Below are 18,648 nucleotides of genomic sequence, written 5' to 3' on the forward strand. Positions count from 1 at the left end.
TCACAAACCTATATGTGAAAGTATATTTTTAGGACATTTTACAATGAATATAATTCGCAATAGTCAGCATTCTCAAATCACTGATTTCTGAAATGACATTGGCCTAAGTTGCAAAACTGCACCCTTTGGAGTAACAGAGAACTACAGACTGCAGCTTTTGGGTTTCCACATTTAACTGAATATGCATGTACTTGGGAAGATGCTGCCAGGTTCATGGGGAGATATAGCAATGAAATAGGTATTTTGGCTCACTGAGTCTATGGAGTCAAGCCCACTTTTATGCTCAACTTACATAAATCCTCTTTTATATTCTCACCACACTCTAGTAGCGCTCACTTACATAATCATTGCAAATTGTGGTGCTGCAAGTCAGAATTTCATTGTTCTATCTGGGACATACGACAACAAAACACTCTTGACTTATCATGGCCAAGCAACCTATAGCCTGCATGTCTGGAATGCAGGATGAACCTGAATAGCAGGAGGAAACCCATGAAACCCATATGGAAAACGTGCTAACTCCACACAAACAACACGACAGGTCAGGATTAAACCCAAATCTTTGGCGCAGTGAGGCAGCACACTGCCACTGTGCCGGCCTAAAACCTTTGAGTCACGGGGCAATCATTCTGAATGTTGTTCCATTTATTTGCAAAGACAGGGTCATTTTTCCCCTTTATTAATAGGAATAAAATGTTTTCTATGCCAGATTGCCGTATAGTCAGCCTTGTAATATCAAATCCTACATTGAGCCCCTGAACTGCTGCACTCAAATCATTTATTAAATGTTTTCTCTCAGATTAAACACAAGGTATTCCACTTTTTAAACATTGTTATGAGTTTACAAATTACCAAGAAAAAAACTGCAAGGGACCAAACTTTATCTTATTCATAATTGCTTCCAGGAAGTTATTTTAATCAACTTCTGTTGTTACATCCAATGTTTCTATGGAATCATACAAGCCAAATACAGTAACACATTTTAAGCCACTGGATGTTTCAAAAATATTTTATTTTTTATTCTAGATAATTCAAAACATCTCTTTTGCTTCTATAGCTAGTAGGTTTTGGATGTTTTCCTCTTAAATACACAGTGAAAAAACATTGTATTCCCCAAAAGTAATCAAAATGCTTGTGTGCTTATCATGTACTTAGGATATAAACTGCAAAGTAACTTTATATTTATATGGAGCAGAAGAACAGATATTGTTTTGGGAAACATATCTGCAGCCAAATGGAGGAATCAGATGTTATTTTAACTTGTTTAAAGTTTAAACAATAACTTTGTATTGCAGATTTATAAAGAACTTGAAATTGAAAAAAAAAATAGTATTCTTTGTACTGGTGATTCATAACTGGAATTCTGTTTATCGGGCAGAAGCGTGGTTTGTAAAGCTTGCTCGTGGAATTAGAGTTAAAAATGAAACGTTTTTACATGTTTAAAGTTAATTGTTTGTGAAAGTTTAAGGGAGAGAATAATTTATTTAAAGAAGCAGGACATTGCTTCCCAATTATAAAAAAATGAACAAATTGTTTCATGTAAATGGATAGCACTGTAAACTTCCCCCTGGGTGTGTAGTTGTGAGGCTGAAGGGGTTCGAGTCTGAACCCTGCTTCATCAGCAAAGCAAAGTGATGCAAAGTCTTTGCACTAATAGGTTCTCTGATGAAGCAGGAGAACTGGGTACATCCTAGATTTTTTTTTACATCACAGGCAGAAGAACAATTTTTTTTACATCCCAGAGAGAAGAACCAGAATTAAAAGACATTATTTTACCCCACATCCTCGACATAGCTATCACATTGTTAATCCATTTTTAGGTTGGTTTGGGAATATTGGGAATACTGGAATGGTTAATTATGATGTGTAAACTGTAAAGACTTAAAAAGCATGTATGATAGGCCTGGAGAGAGTGGATGTGGAGAGGATGTTTCCACTAGTGGGAGAGTTTAGGGCCAGAGATCACAGCCTCAGAATTAAAGGACATTCCTTTATGAAGGCGATGAGGAGGAATTTCTTTAATAGGAGGGTGGTGAATCTGTGGAATTCGTTGCCACTGAAGGCCACCAATGGATATTTTTAAGGCAGAGATAGATAGATTCTTGATTAGTACAGGTGTCAGGGGTTATGGAGAGAAGGCAGCAGAATGGGGTTAAGAGGGCAAGAGAGATCAGCCATGATTGAATGGCGTAGTAGACTTGATGGGCCGGGTGGCCTAATTGCTCCTATCAGTTATGAACTATTACAAATATTAAATACAATTAACCTATGAAGTGAAATTTCTGAAAACTGAACTTTAAATCTCCAAAGGGAATAGTGGCAAGAATTAGGGCAATATTATTCATAGTTGTCATTATGAATAACTCCTTAACATGTACGTTCAGCAACTGTCTAACAACTATGCAAATAAACTCTTAAAACTGCCATCTAGCATGTAAAATTCTGGTCATTCAAATGATGCCACATACAACAATCCACAACAGGCCCCATTTTGTTGAATAAATCAGGATATCATTAATTTAGACAATATAAACAAGAACCAGCCTTTCAGAGAGAACTATTGCTTAATTATTTTTATCAAATTATAGTTTTAGGTGCACCAATGCTCAAGGGCACACTAATGTTGATGAACAAAAAGGTCACAGAAATCCATTCACCATGTCTAGTCCCAAGAACATCTTATTCACACTTCGTCATCTCTCTCGACCAATACTGTAGACGAAGCCCGAATTCATGCCGTCATAACACGATATAGTCCGTAGCTTTACAATAAAGAAGCTCTTTCTCCACAATTTCAAGACTGCCGCAGCAAATGATAGCTAACTCGAGGCAGAAATCTTGATTATGGTCAAATTTATGCATTGTCTACACTCCTTGTAGGTGTAAGGATGCATTCCGGCTTGAATGTCAACTACTCTGCAATAAATGTGCTCAGAATAGGTAATGGTACAAACATATTCTAATCTCGAAGCAATATAGACTGAAGAGGGCCAACCTCTGGACTAAATAACTTCCAAAGTAAATTTAGAAATGACTAACCCAGCAGCAGCAATGTGAGAATCAAATCTTCGAATGGCCATTAATTAAAAATTATAACTACTCTTTTTGACATTTTTGAATTTAATACGGAGTTCCTATTTTCTACTGCTAAATTAGTTTAGTTTAGAGATACAGCATGGAAATAGGCCCTTCGGCCCATCAAGTCCGTACCAATCATCCATTCACAGTAGTTCGATATTATAGATAGACACAGAGTGCTGGAAGAACTCAGAGGGTCAGGCAGCATCTCTGGAGAAAAAGGATGGATGATCATCTGTGTTGGGACCCTCCTTTAGACTGAAGAAGAGTCCCGATCCAAAACATCAGCCATCCTTTTTCTCCAGGGATGCTGCCTGACCCGCTGAGTTACTCCAGCACTTTGTGTCCATCTTTGGTATAAACCAGCATCTGCAGTTTTTTTGGTTTCGACACGTTCTCATCCACTCACGACACACTTTTTACAGAGGACAATTAACCTACAAACCGCCACATTTTTCTGATGTGGGAGGAAACCGGAGCAGCCGGAGGAATCGGTGCCAGTTTGTCAGGCAGTGGCTCTACCATCTGCGCCACTGTGCTGCCCTGTTAGGGGGCTACAAGGTATGGTCTGCCGTTGCCCTGAGGGTCACAGATTTTAACACCTCACTGGAAAGATTACCAAGCTGTTGACTGAGCTATTGCAGAGGTCAATGGCAGAGGTTTAGTTTGCTGTGGTCATGGATCCCTCAGTGGTGTGATTTTTATACTGTGGAAGGCAGATAAGTGCTTGTTTGTTGCAGTGTAACAAAGAATGTTTTAAAACTCAAATAATACACTAACGTGCCAGTGTTCACAACTAACCAGGCCTTGCCCACTAAATAAATTAATACACTATATAAACAAAAATTATAACAACTTTGAAAAGCTAAAAAAAAAACAAAAACATATTAGTGGTTAAGATACAATTGTTGTAATCTGATGCACGGAAAATTCACCAAAACATCTGATGATCTCACCACTGTCACTTAATTGCACAATACATGCCTACAAAAGGTGGCAGTAGGTAGCTGGCTTAAGCTTTACCATACAGCACTGTAAAAACCTTGAAAAGTTGTTTGACATAGTCACAAAGATAATGATTTTTCCCACCACAGAAGTCTGAGAAAGAATGCTTCATGCAACTTTGCATTTGAGTGGGCTATTGATCCACCGGGGATGTTTTGTAATAGAATTGCTGCTTCATTGTCAACCAAGTGACTCAGCTAATGATGAATAGTAGGACTTGTGTGATTTAGTTTCCTGCAATCAAGCTGTGAATCCGCCCCATGTTATCCAATTGAAAAAAACACATCCTCCAAGCAGACACCCACCCACCCCTGTGGCCACAACGAAGAGTGTTGCTTCTTTATTAATGTAGTGCCAGCAACATCAAAGACTCTGCTGAGTAGTTACCACAAACATCTGCATAGATTTTTTATTAAAGATCATTTATCTAAACCAAAGCATCTGTACTTGCCATAAATTGAGATGATATAAAAATATCAATACAATTCTGAATTTCAAGGTTGAAAGTGAAGTCCCACACTAACAGGGCATAATTCCATACACACTAATGTAGAGGAATAATTGTGGAGTCTGCACTCCAAGGGACAATAACTGCTCAACGCACTATGTTTAGGGCTTGTCCCACCTTCACGACCTATGCCGAGTTTGCCCTTGACTCGTACTCGCAGCATGGTCGTCACGAGGTCGTAGGTAGGTCGTAGCAGGCCGTGATGCTAGTCGTAGGTACTTGTGGCATCAAGTAGGTCGGGGCATTTTTTCTAGCATGATGAAAAATGTCCACGAGTAAAAAAAGGTTGTGAATTAGGTTGTGAAAGTGGGATAGGCCCTTTACTCTTTCTTTGCCCCTCGCGGTGAACACTGCCGTTAGAATACTGGATGAGCATGGAATACTATTTCAGACAATACCATAAATAAAAACTACAATTAAACCTACTTTGAACAAAAGTAACAAAACTGACATCCACTGTCATGGAAAATGGAAGAGTTTTGAAAACTTCAATCCATGTCCCACGACACACAACCTTACCGCTACCCCCAGATATATTTCTCCTCAAACACTTCCAATCAAACACTGGTAATCTGCCCGTGGCATTTTGGGACCAAAAAAGGTATCACACATTTTAATTAAAATAAGGAATTGAGAATAAAATGACAAGTGGTCTGACTTCTGGTGGCGGTGTGACTCAGGTGGACTCAGTCACTTGAAACAATGATATTAGCGCAACGCACTCCAACAAATACATCAGGATCTCAGTATGTACACAGTACTTCACGACAGATAGCGACAAGTTGCAAACACCTAAAACGTAACAGGAGTTTAAGGAACTTTTAGTAAACTGAGATTTGAGATAAATTTCAATCAAGCTTTTGCTCGGCTTAAATTTTGAATGATTGTAGGCACCATTTTTATCATAGTGTTTCTGATGTGAGTTTTCCATTTAAAATTAAAAGATTGCCAAGCCATCGTGTTGCGATTCCAAAAAGAAACAAATGCCAACCACAAAACTGTGCAGTAATTCCCCCCCACCATCTCTCACTGTGATCTCAAAATTTAAGCTGTCAACCTCAGCTGAGTAGCCTTGCTTATCCAATCATCTTAAGTTAGAGGGTTTGATACTCCGTCAATGGCTGAAACAAGGAAGGCAGCAGGTAGAAAAATACCCAGTAGAACTCAGCAGGACAACGCTTCATAAAATGAGATGTCACATTAGCAGTATGTACGTTCTTCTCTTTGATGGAGGCACCACCACCATTAGACAGTCAACAGGCAACACCACACCAAGGATACACACAAGCACCAATTCATGAGCCCGAGGAGGAAGGCTGACTTGGCCAAATTTCTCTTCCTCTCATGATGCAGGAGAACATGGTGCTTTGAGAGCTTGATGGGCAGGCTGTTCCATAAACCCTTTAACAAAGGCTGAATTCCCTGATGGAAAGGCAAATGGTAACTTCATTTCTTAAAGCTCCTCAAACTAACTAAGACGGCCAGCCAAGGACTTGACCCTTGCCTCCTGGGTGCCTGACTGGATCTTGAATAGATCGCCATACAGTGCTCCCTGTCGTCTACCTGTATTTATTGAAGTCAGTTACTGTGAATTAACTTGGGCCTGACAACATTCTACCTGACGACTGTCTTTGCCTCAATATCTCTGCCCTTCTCCAATTTCATCTTGCAGGTGCCAACTTATGACTGCAATACATGGTTTTAGGATTAGTTTAAAAAACATTTAAAATCTCTTATGGAAAAAAATATTAACATCATTTGTCCACTTCTGCACTGACTCTTTAGTTTATGTTTTGCTGTGTCTAAGTCGCTTAATAATCTAAAATATAAACACATTCCATAGACAGTCCTGTGCAGGTTGAAGTGGTGTGGGAGGAGGGAAAGATACTCCTTTCACTGTCATGTGAAACCTGGTGCCTCACAGCCGTGTGGTCCCCTACATTCCCACCGTTGGAGATACAGATGAAGCATCTTCCCATGAGGCACCCTGCAAGCTCTGTCCATCGGTCACAGTGTCTCAATGTGCCTTCTCTACGTTCATGCCTCTATTGTTCCTCTCCGCAGATCCTCAATAGTCTGTCCTGTCACAAGTCGGTGACCTTGTTTTCCACTGATGCGGCTATCTGCTGTAACCGGTAGCCAAGCTGCATCTTCTGTGCAGTCGGGTCCTCTTCTAGTGCCGTTATGATCTACAAGGCAAGAAGTGAAATCCGTCAGTCTTTTAGAAACTGGGTTCGTTCAGTGCTCTTTTGTTTCAGTATCTGCAAGTGATACAAAGCTTATTCTTTGCCCAATTTGTCTACTCAGACTTGAACAAAATGTTTGGAAGAAACTGCAGATGCTGGTTTACACCAAAGATAGACACAAAATGCTGGAGTAACTCAGCAGGTCTAAAGATGTGTCTCAACCCGAGTTGGATGATCAGCCATGATCATATTGAATGGCAGTGCAGGCTCGAAGGGCCGAATGGCCTACTCCTGCACCTATTTTCTATGTTTCTATGTTTCTAACCCAAAACGTCACCTACTGCTTTTCTCCAGAGATGCTGCCTGACCTGCTGAATTACTCCAGCTTTTGTGTCTATTTTGACATTGGGTGGCACTGCCTTACAGTGCTAGGGACCCAGGTTCGATCCCGACTACGGGTGCTGTCTGTACGGAGTTTACACATTCTCTCTGTGACCGCGTGGGTTTCCTCCCACATTCCAAAGGCGTACAAGTTAATTGGCCTCTGCAAATTGTCCCCACTGTGTTGGATAGAGCTAGCGTACGGCTGAACATTAGTTAGCGCGGATTCCTTGGACCGAAGGAGTAGTTTCCATGCTGTATCTCTAAATTAATCTATATTAAACATAGGCTAATCTTGCCAACCCCCACCCCCATGCCCATCTCTCATCACATCATGTTGTAGACCTTGTGAGCCGAGATATCGTCAGACAGTGCCTATGATCCTTCACAAAGAAAGCACAAGGACAGGTCGACTTTCCAAGCGGTGATCCTTCTGATGCGGTTAATGTGTTCCATCCAAGTATTTATTCTCTCGTCAGAGAAATACTGCCTCTCCCTGATGGCAACAACTTGGGCCAGGTTGAACAATCAGAATCTCCACAACCCAGAGAGAGCCTTCAAAGGTACCAAGCCTGGCACCCAGCCACAATCTCCAATCAATCCTTGCACAGTACATAGATTTTTACAATATCCAGAATTAGTTTAGTTCAGAGATACAGCGCAGAAACAGGCTCTCCGGCCCACCGGGTCCGCGCCAACCAGCGGTCCCCGCACATTAACGCCATCCTACATGCATTAGGGACAATTTTTTACATTTACCAAACCAATTAACCTACAAATCTGTACCTCTTTGGAGTGTGGGGGGGGATCCGATGATCTCGGAGAAAACCCACGCAGGTCATGGGGAAAATGTACAAACTCTGTATAGACAGCACCCGTAGTCGGGATCGAACCCGGGTCTCCGGCGCTGCATTCGCTGTAAGGCAGCAACTCTACCGCTGCGCCACCATGACTGCCACCAAGATAACCTTGATAGTGTTACCAGCTTTCTCTCCTCAGATTAAGATATTGTGCAGCTTTTGGGACAAGAAGTTTGATTGATCGATTGAAAGATATAGCATGGAAACAGCGTATTCAGCTCACCTGGTCCACGCCAACGACCGATCACCCATTCACACTCATTCCGTGTTACCCCATTTTTACATCCACCCACTGCAGATGAAGGGTAATTTACAGTGGACAATTAACCCACAAATTGACGTGTCTTTGGGACGCATGAGGAAATCAGAACACCCGGTAGAAACCAGTGTGCTGATGGGGCAAACTCCACACAGACAGCACGCAACCTGGGTCTCTGGCTGTGAGGCAGCAGGTCTACCAGCTGGGCCACCCCAAGTTCATTTCCTGTTCTGAGTAGGTCTGATTAGTTTGCTCATGGGTTGTAGATGCTGCTGGCAAGACTGGTACTTCTAGCCCCATGAGTGAGTGGCTTACTTCGACATCTCAGAGATAGTTTACCGATCCTACTGTTGTGGGTCTTGGGTTGCGTCTGGGCAGACCTGGTTTTTAGTTTTTTTTTTAGAGATACAGCCCTTTAGGAAACAGGCCCTTCGGCCCACCAAGTCTGTGCCAACCAGCGATGACCCATACACCAATTCTATCCCACACACTAGTGACAATTGTACAAAAGTAATTTAACCTACAAACCTGCATCTCTTGAATTTTTAAAATATTCTGCTCATTTCATGGTTATTAGATTTGATCAGAAAGTGATTCGAATTGAGTGCTTAGTGTGCCACAGAAAATGGAACATTCCTGATCCCAAGTGGCTGCACAGAATTGTGCCTCTACCTATACGCCTGCTTTAAATACCTGGTCATAGTACTTGTTGATGTATTTGTAGAGCTCATGGAGAGCTACAAGAGAGTTCATATCACTGGAGTAATTCTGTAAATGAAAAGAAAACTGGCTGTCAGAACATATATCGTCAAAGAGAAGGCATCTGTTTCTGAAGTTGCTTTGTGACATCACTGTGCATAACACACCGCACTTCATTCACTTTATGGTCTGCAGTTACTCAAGGAATTTAATTATGATTCATGATTGCATCTGCTACCAAATATCAGTATTGGACGGGATATTTTTTGCTCGTAAGCACTTACCCGAGATAGCTCTGCTAAGGCAGAGTTCATTTCTTGGTCACTCGCTGAGATGGTTTGTCGAATGTCCGCGTAGTACCTGTCAGACACAACACAGTTGGGGTCAGTTGCAGCTGATGGCGACAAGACACCTTCCCAAAAAAGTGACGTTCCAAACATTAACAATTAGATCCACAGACAGGAGGGTTTTATTAGATGGAGACCCTTGTCGGAATACTTTCTGATGCCGAGTTGATACTTCGAGTTTAGAGATAAAACGGGGAAACATGGACTTCTACCCCATGAAAGTGGGAGAATTTAGATATTGGTAGTTACAACATGCTGGAGTAACTCAGCGGGACATGCAGCATCTCTGGATGGAAGGAATGGTTGACGTTTTGGGTCGAGACCCTTCTTCATTCTGAAGAGTCTCGACCCAGTAAGCTGTGCTGATAAATTCCTCACTAGACACATTAATTTACAGTCAAAAGTGCTCATGACTTAAATTGTGCTACCAGGAAGACTGGTAATTATCTATCAAGAATGGGAGGTGAAAGGAAGCCGAGAAAGCCAATACAGTTATTCAAGAATTGCGTACAGTTTTGGTCTCCTAATCTGAGGAAAGACATTCTTGCCATCGAGGGAGTACAGAGAAGGTTCACCAGACTGATTCCTGGGATGTCAGGACTTTCATATGAAGAAAGACTGGATAGACTCGGCTTGTACTCGCTAGAATTTAGAAGATTGAGGGGGGATCTTATAGAAACTTACAAATTTCTTAAGGGGTTGGACAGGCTAGATGCAGGAAGATTATTCCCGATGTTGGGGAAGTCCAGAGCAAGGGGTCACAGTTTAAGGATAAGAGGCAAGTCTTTTAGGACCGAGATGAGAAAATCATTTTTTACACAGAGAGTGGTGAATCTGTGGAATTCTCTGCCACAGAAGGTAGTTGAGGCCAGTTCATTGGCCATATTTAAGAGGGAGTTAGATGTGGCCCTTGTGGCTAAAGGGATCAGGGGGTATGGAGAGAAGGCAGGTACAGGATACCTGAGTTGGATGATCAGCCATGATCATATTGAATGGCGGTGCAGGCTCGAAGGGCTGAATGGCCTACTCCTGCACCTATTTTCTATGTTTCTAAGAAGGGTTTTCTCCTAAAAGATTCCATGTTGTGCAGTGTGTTCAGCTTCTTGCTGCTGTCTGGTTACCAGGACAGAAGCCCCTCAACACAGTGGGAGCCAAATGGAAGTTTTGGAAGTCTTACCTCTCCACCAACTGTTTATATCGAGGGATGTCTCTGGCATACAGTAGTTTGTTAATTGGCGAATCCTATGAAGGGAACACCAAACAGGATCACATCAGTTTCACAGAGCGAAAACAGATTTTATGCTAACAAATTCTGCCTGGAAACTTCTCAACACCATGAAACTTTGGGTCATGATCATGTTTCAAAAAAAAAAATAGCGTGAATCGGCAAAGCATATAGACCATTGTTCTTATCCAGCCTGAAGACCAACGGCTGGGAGGATGGATCCGCTGACGACGGATGCGATGGGCGAGGCCGGTAGGAGAGGGGAGGAAATCGGTGTCCGGCCGACTGCACCCTCGAGGTCGGCTGCAGGAGGCTCCCACCCCCCGAGGAACAAGGGTGGACTGGGCGGGCGAGGAGAGGGGCAGTGTCCGAGGAAGGCGATGGCTGGAGGCCCACAACAGCCTGGGACTTGCCTGGAACAGGCACTGCTCAAAAGAACTGGACCGAGGACTTTGAAAATGGTGCCAGAATCAGGGTGGTTTTTGCATGGGGGTTGAGTAGATTTCTGTACCCTTACGAATCGAGGATCGGCGGTATGGCAATACTCTACTAGAATGCTTGTATGAACAATAATTTCACTGTGTTAGCACTTCGCATGTGAGAATATTGAACCAATGAGTTAATGCAACAACAGAACAACACAGAGCCTCCACTCCAGCTTCAGAGCAACTTACTTGTCCAGCTCCCAGCGAGGGCAAGTTCAAAAATGGTGGAAGTTTGTCTTTTGAAGGTTACTCCACCTATTACAATGGCACCTCTCCACGGTTACTTATTTAAATACATATTAATAGGCTATTCACCAAAGGAGTCCATCAGAGGTTAACTGCATCTTACATAACACACCTGACTGGGATGATATTCAGGAAAAAGAAGTCTAGCTGACTTTTGTACTACCAAGCACAGGAACACAAAACAGAGATAATAATAATTTAAATAAAATCAGCTAACGTAGCACAAACTCAGAAGAGTTGTAGGAAACCTTCCTTCCAGAACTTTATCTTCTTTTAGTGAGAAGATTCGCTACTTTGTCAACTAAAGGGAAATATTTTGCAGTGTTTGTCGCTTCCAAAGTTTAAAAATCAACGAATGGAATGGTTCCGCTGCAGAGGAGCAAACCTGGGCTAAATCTGGTCAAACTAAATTAAGGTGAAAGATAGCCATCTCTAATGCGACACATTTCATTAATCGGTCCACATTTTCAGTGCTCTGTAAGATAACAATGTTATATTGATGCACTCAGAGGAATAGATATTAAATGGCTGTGTGTCAGAATTCCTCGGATGTCAATTTACGTCTAACAGATCAATGACATGTGCAAATTAACATCACCAAGTGTTCTGCAGCAATTCACTTAGTGTGGAGTTTTAAATGGATACTGTGTTATCTCACATTTGCAGAATTAAACCAGGACCTCAAAAGCAGATAGAAACGGTCCATGCTACACATTGCTGAGGCCTTATCTAAGCAGGAACAGCTTTGGGTAAATATTAAACGCCACCATTCCCACAGGAAATCTATTACAGGGAACGGTCCTCTGTCTTATTATTTTTGAAGAGTTTTTTCAAGCATTTTTGTTCCAGCTACTTGCATCATACACTACTTCACAGCCAAGATGATAACCTGCTCCTGAATTTACACCATTGCTGCTCTGTAATCAACCACTGGAGGCATAGGAGCGCAATCCAGTGCCTCAAGGATCGTCTACTTTGAAGAAGTTCTTCAAAAGCCTCTCTCGTTGCTCCCCCTCTGTGCATTCATTTGTTCTATATCTATCAATATCACCGTCTATTTCTCTCATTTCCCTTTCCCCTGCCTCTCAGTCTGAAGAAGGGTCTCGACCCAAAGTGTCACCTATTCCTTTTCTCCAGAGATGCTGCCAGACCCGCTGAGTTACTCCAGCTTTTAGTGTCTATCTTCAGTTTGAACCAGCATCTGCTATTCCTTCCGACACCATTGGCTTTTGCATGGCTACAGTTCCCAACTTTAAATTATGATTCAATATTACATTTAGTTTAGTTTAGTTTGGAGATACAGCGTGACAGTAGGACTTTCAGCCCACTGAGCCCGTGCCGACCAATAATCACTCGTACACTAGTTCTATCCCACACACACACACACAAGGGGAAATTTACAGGAGTTAATTAACCAAGAAACCCGCACGTCTTTGTGATGTGGGAGGAAACCGGAGCACCCAGAGAAAACCCACGCAGTCACAGGGAGAACGTGCAAACTCCACCCATACAGCAGCTGAGGTCAGGATCGAACCCGGGTCTCTGGCTCTGTGAGACAACAGCTCTACTGCTGCACCACTGTGCTGCCCGACTACATATTTTTATTTTTTTTTGTTTTGTTTATTTTATTAGAAGTTAATACAGTACAAAACAGTGGAACCTAATTTTAGGTGCCAACTATGTCATATCGTAATCCATTCTATGTACAACCTCTACTTTTATGTTTTGAGAAAGAAGTAAGCAAGACAAGAAAAAGAAAACAATAGAAAGGGGAAAAAGAGGAAAAATAGATGGTAGAGAATAGAAAAACGTGAAGTGTGTATATAAAAAAAAGAAAAAGTAGAAAGTAGAAATAGGAAAGAAGGCCCCTTAAAAGAGATGCCCAACTACATATTAATCGGCAAAAGATGACACTCATTTAATTTAGATATGTAATCTCAAATGTAGAATCTGAACCAGAATTGTAAATCTTTATTTTATTGATGGGCTGAAAGCCTTTATTTTATTTCCTTTGAAAACAAATGTACAAGATTCACTGCAGAACTTGCACAATCACTGAAGGAACAGCAAACACAGTGGCACACCAGTCCTGAACAACAGCTGGAATTTACCAATAATCCAGCTGGGACCAAATTACTGTTTATTTAGTTCTGACTTCCTGTCATATAGTACATATGGCTTGAAATAAAGCCCAAGATCACATCTGTATTATTAACCGCTTTGATAACTTGTCCTGCTGCTTTTATAACATTTGCCCGCAAGCATATGCAGGCCTCCTTCTCCTCGATATCATGCCATTTAGTATAAGATGTCATCTCCTTTCTCTTTTAACTAAAGTGCCTGCAGATGTTGGATTTACTTGATTTTTTTGGTTATTGTCTTTCATGGTGTATCTTGGTTTTGCTCCTTCCTACAAATCTAAACGCTCTAGAGATCAGATTACAGGAAACCCATTTGTGCCTGTTTTATTGTGTACCTATTCTTCACAATTCAGAGTCAAACAGCATAGAAACAGGCCCTTCGGCCTAACTCATCCGTGGAGACAAAGATGCCCCATCTAAGCTAGTCCCATTTGCTTGCATTTGTCTCTGAAGAAGTCAATATGGGACTTCAGATTTGCCAGAGAGCAGGAGAGATGGCAAGGAGAGGCAGGCAGGTAATTCAGGAGGTGGGAGTGGTTTACTTGATCTGCGGCTTGTACAGAACTTCTGAGTGACCAATAACCTGAAATTGCTCTGCAGTTGAAAAAAAATCAATTTTGGCCTTGAATCTGCTCACTGACTCAGCACCTACAAGTCTCTGGAGGATAGAGTTCAGATGGAAGTACTTCTGCTGAATACAGTACTTTTCAGGTTCAAGTCGCATGTGGTCGGGTCGAGACCAAACTAATATTTTGGTTTTGTCCAAGTGGGAGGGGTTCACCTTCAGATGGGATTCCAAACTCAGGCCCTGTCCGACTCTAATATCAAAGATTATATGCCACTCTTTTGAAAAGCAGGAGTGCACTGTTCAATATTAACCCTAAACCAACATCACCAACACATAATCAAAACACAAAATGTTGGAGTAACTCAGCATGTCAGGCAGCATCTGTGGCGGGAATGGACAGTCGACATTTCAGGTTGGGAAGCGGACTCCAGCACTTTGCATTTTGCTCAAGATCTCAATATCTACAGTTCCTTGTGCCTCTGTTACTAAAGATAACATTTGCTATTACCCCTGTAAGACCATAGGAGCAGAATTAGGTTATTCGGCCCATTGAATCTGCTGCACCATTCAATCATGCGAGATCAATTTCCCTTCTAAACGCCATCCTGCCTTCTCCATGTAACCTTTGGCACCCTTACTAATCAAGAACCTATCAATCTCCACTTTAAAAATAGCCAACGGCTTGGCCTCCACCGCTAACTGTGGCAATGAATTCTACAGATTCACCATGCTCTGGCTAAAGAAATTCCTCCTCATCTCCATTCCAAAGGTACCCTTCTATTCTGCGGCTGTGCCGTCTGCTCCAGGACTCTCGCACTGGAAACATCCTCTCGATTATCTTTTGTGGGACCTGCATGGGAACTTTTGTGGGACCCCCCAACCCCCCCCCCCCCCCCCCAGAACCACGCGTTGGGGGAACAGACCCAACGGGTCTGCACTTGGTATAGTAATCTTTAAAAAGCTTTTTAATTCCATACTTAATTTGATTTTTGAAGTTACTTGGCTGTAAAGATGCTATTTAAAAGGAAGTGCTTTGCTATAACATGCGTTCCCTGTTGCGAGTTTCATCGTTGGCATTGCAGTTTGGTGAGGTGACATTTCCCTAAAGTTGTCTTTCTCTCTCTCATTACTCGATGGAGAAACTCACCCGTCCCAGCTTGTGCTCCGCTATAGTACAAGAGTCCATGAAGGTCTGGGCAATGACTGATAGCATGGCGTCCACATTATCCGACACCTGTACGTCGAACGTGAATTGCGGGTTTTTAATGATGTTTATCCAGAAACGGAGAGGCAGGCTGGAACAGAGAAGGAAACACTATGGTGTTAAAACTATGAGGTTAGCTTTACACATATTTACACCTCTCAAGTTGAATCAGCCTATTAATGAGATTATATTCATCTAAGTAATGAAACTCAGCCATCTTATTTATTGGACTGAGAAATGTTTGACCCATTGGCATGTAGCGTTAAGGTGCAGGCTGCACCTCCAAATGTGGCTGGAACAGCTGTTAATAATCGGTTAAGGCTCTATCCAGAATCACAAGGGCCTCATTTTTGCATTTCTTTCAGGTGAGATCAAGGACCCAAATCAAGGTCTTCTTTTAAAACATCTCCTTAAATAATCGAAATTTAACTCCTAGCTTAAATATTTACATCCTGGAATCTTAAGGGCCTGTCCCACTTGGCGATTTATTTGGCGACTGCTGGCGCCATATCAGTGTCGCCAAAAGATTTTGAACATTCAAAATCCAGCGACACTTGAAAAAAACGTCAAACGTCATCACGCCGCGTCACGCCGCATCTTTTTCGGTGACGTGTTACGTCAGTCAATGATGCCAGCAGTCGCCGAAAAAAATCAGCAAGTGGGACAGGCCCTTTATTGTCTATTCCATGATTCTCTCTAATGCTATCAGGAGAATGTCTTTGAGGCCACATTTAGAGTATTGTGTTCAGTTTTGGTCACCGTGTTCTGGGAAAGATGTTGTCAAGCTGGAAAGGGTTGAGAGAAGATTTACCAGGTTGTTACCAGAACCCGGGGGATTGAGCTATAGGGAGAGGTTGAGCAGGCTGGGGCTTTATTCCTTGGAGCACAGGAGGATGAGGGCTGATCTTATAGAGGGTGTACAGAATCATGAGAGGAATAGATCGGGTAGAACCTGAGGGGCAACATTTTTTTACACAGAGGGTGGTAATAGTATGGAAGGAGCTGCCAGAGAAGGTAGTTGCAGCAGGCACTATTGCAATGTTTAGGAAACTTTAGACAGGTACATGGATAGGACAGGTTTAGAGGGATGTGGGCCAAATGCAGGCAGGTGGGACATGTTGGTTGGCGTGGGCAAGTTGGGCTGAAGGGCCTGTTTCCCGCCTGATGTCCATAATATTCCACATAATTCTCTAATAAAGGTTTATAAAGTGTGGATCTATAAACTAGACTAATATGAGCCTATTAATGATATTATATTAAGCTAAGTAATGAAACTCAGCCATCTTATTTATCGTAGATGGACTGACATTGGCATACAGCACCCATTGGCATATAGCAACAATTTGTAACATTAAGGTGCAGGGTGCAACTCAAAATGTTGCTGGACTAGCTGTCAATGACCAGTCGGCCCCATCCAGAATCACAAAGGCCTCGTTTTTGTATACATTTCAGGGTATAAACCACCTTAGTTTGGTTTTGAACACGACTCATTCTTGGCATTAGTGCTAAATGATTTAGCTTAATAAAAAAAGGCATGTATAATTTTTAGGCTATATTAGGATTAAAAATGCAGTAAAGCAGATGTATAAATGTGGAAGATATATGCAAGGAATATGGATTGAGATTAAATATGAAGGAAAAAATAAATCATAGCACTAGTCATTTCATGTGCAGTCTGTTTTATGCAGCAAAGGTTAATAACATGTGACCCTGATAAGATTTACGTCCACCTGGTGTATGCTGACTTGTGGTTGTTTCAATACAGAGAGGCAGCTACTTTCAGTTCAAGCCCTCTTCCACCCAGTCTCCTGCCATTTGTAGTTTAGAGATCCAGAACGACAACAAGCCCTTCAGCCCACAGAGTCCATGTTGACCCCTTCACACGAGTTCTATATAATCCCACTTTCTCACCCACTCCCCCCGCACTAAAATCATAAGATCAAGTGATAGGAGCAGGATCAAGGACCATCAAGTCTACTCCGCCATTCAATCACGGCTGATCTATCTCTCCATCCTAACCCCGTTCTCCTGCCTTCTCCCCATAACCTCTGACACCCGTACTATCTACCTCTGCCTTAAATATATCTATCCACTGACTTGGCCTCCACAGACTTCTGTGGCAAAGAATACCACAGATTCACCATCCTCTGACTAAAGACGAGCGGTAATTTGCAGGGAACCGTGAACCTACAAACCCGCATGTCTCTGGGATGTGTGAGGAAACCCACACAGTCACAGGGAGAACATGCAAACTCCGCACAGACTGCACCCATGGTCAGGATCAAACCAGTGTCTCAGGTGCTGAGAGGCAGCAGCTCCACCAGCTGCGCTACCGTGCTGCCTTTAAAAAAAAACAAAAAACAACCCATTTTTACAAAATGAATTGAACCCACAGGCTCTCAATCTCCCTACACCTGTACTTTATACTGGCACTCGGCACCCTCGTGTTCATATCTCTCTATGGACTCACCTCTGCCCCTCCCTGGCCATCTAACCTTACAAGCACTCTTTCTATTGTGTAGAAAGAAAACTGTTGAAGGAACTTCACAGGCCAGCCAGCATCTGTGAAGGGTAATATACCAGATGGTGTTTCCCTCCGCAGATGCTGCCTGACCTGCTGGGTTCCTCCAGCAGTTTGTTTTTTTGCTCAAGATTTCAGCAGCTGCAATGATAGTTTAATTTGGAGATACAGCGTGGGAACAGGACCTTTGGCCCACGCTGACCGACAATCCCCCGTACACTAGTTCTATATACACACTGGGGACAATGTACAGAAACCAATTAAGCTACAAGCCTGCACGTCTTTGGAATTTGGGAGGAAACCGGAGCACCCGGAGAAAACCCACGTGGTCACAGGGAGACCATACAAACTCTATACAGACAACACTTGGAGTGACCTGCGGCTGACCTGCTGCGCCACTGTTTTTGCCGTTTTGTGTAACTCTGATTTCCATCTTCCCCACTGTTAGTGGGGCTTTCATCAACACAACTCATCTCCCGAAATTCCTAACCTTAAACTGCTTTGTCTCCCCGATACCTCAAATTTCTACTTTGATCAAGCAAATGGTTTGGTGTCCGTTTGTATCCAAATATGTTTTTGAAGCGCGTACGTGAGGATGCTATATAAATTCAGGTTGGAACAAACAACATATAAGTTCACAAGTTATAGGAGTAGAATTAGGCCATTCGGCCCATCGAGTCTACTCCACCACTGATCTCTGCCTCCAAATCCCATTTTCCTGCCTTTTCCTCTTAATCATTGACACCCGTTCTGATCAAGAATTTGCATATCTCTGCCTTAAAAATATCCACCAACTTGGCCTCCACAGTCCTTTGTGGCAATGAGTTCCACAGATTAACTACCCTCTGACTAAAGTAGTTTCTCCTCACCTTTCTAAAAGAACGCCCTTTAATTCTGAGGCTATGACCTCTGGTCCTTCACTCTCCCACCAGTGG

At 42.5% G+C, this 18,648-nt stretch overlaps 1 protein-coding gene across 2 annotated transcripts in view; it reads right to left on the reverse strand.

The window, feature by feature from the left end:
• Window positions 1-4,466: 4,466 nt before the first annotated feature.
• The window catches only part of plxnb1 (plexin B1), a 259,521-nt gene continuing 245,339 nt past the window's right edge, over window positions 4,467-18,648 (reverse strand). For both annotated transcript variants that reach the window (XM_033037130.1, XM_033037129.1), the window contains exons 34-38: window positions 15,136-15,283; window positions 10,501-10,565; window positions 9,261-9,336; window positions 8,971-9,045; window positions 4,467-6,780 (exon numbers count right to left, since the gene is read on the reverse strand). In XM_033037130.1, coding sequence (XP_032893021.1) covers window positions 6,676-6,780; window positions 8,971-9,045; window positions 9,261-9,336; window positions 10,501-10,565; window positions 15,136-15,283 — 469 coding nt within the window. In that variant the 3' untranslated portion in view covers window positions 4,467-6,675. The remainder of the gene's footprint in view (window positions 6,781-8,970; window positions 9,046-9,260; window positions 9,337-10,500; window positions 10,566-15,135; window positions 15,284-18,648) is intronic.

The sequence above is a fragment of the Amblyraja radiata genome, chromosome 18, assembly GCF_010909765.2.
Source record: "Amblyraja radiata isolate CabotCenter1 chromosome 18, sAmbRad1.1.pri, whole genome shotgun sequence".
NCBI classification, from domain to species: Eukaryota; Metazoa; Chordata; class Chondrichthyes; order Rajiformes; family Rajidae; genus Amblyraja; species Amblyraja radiata.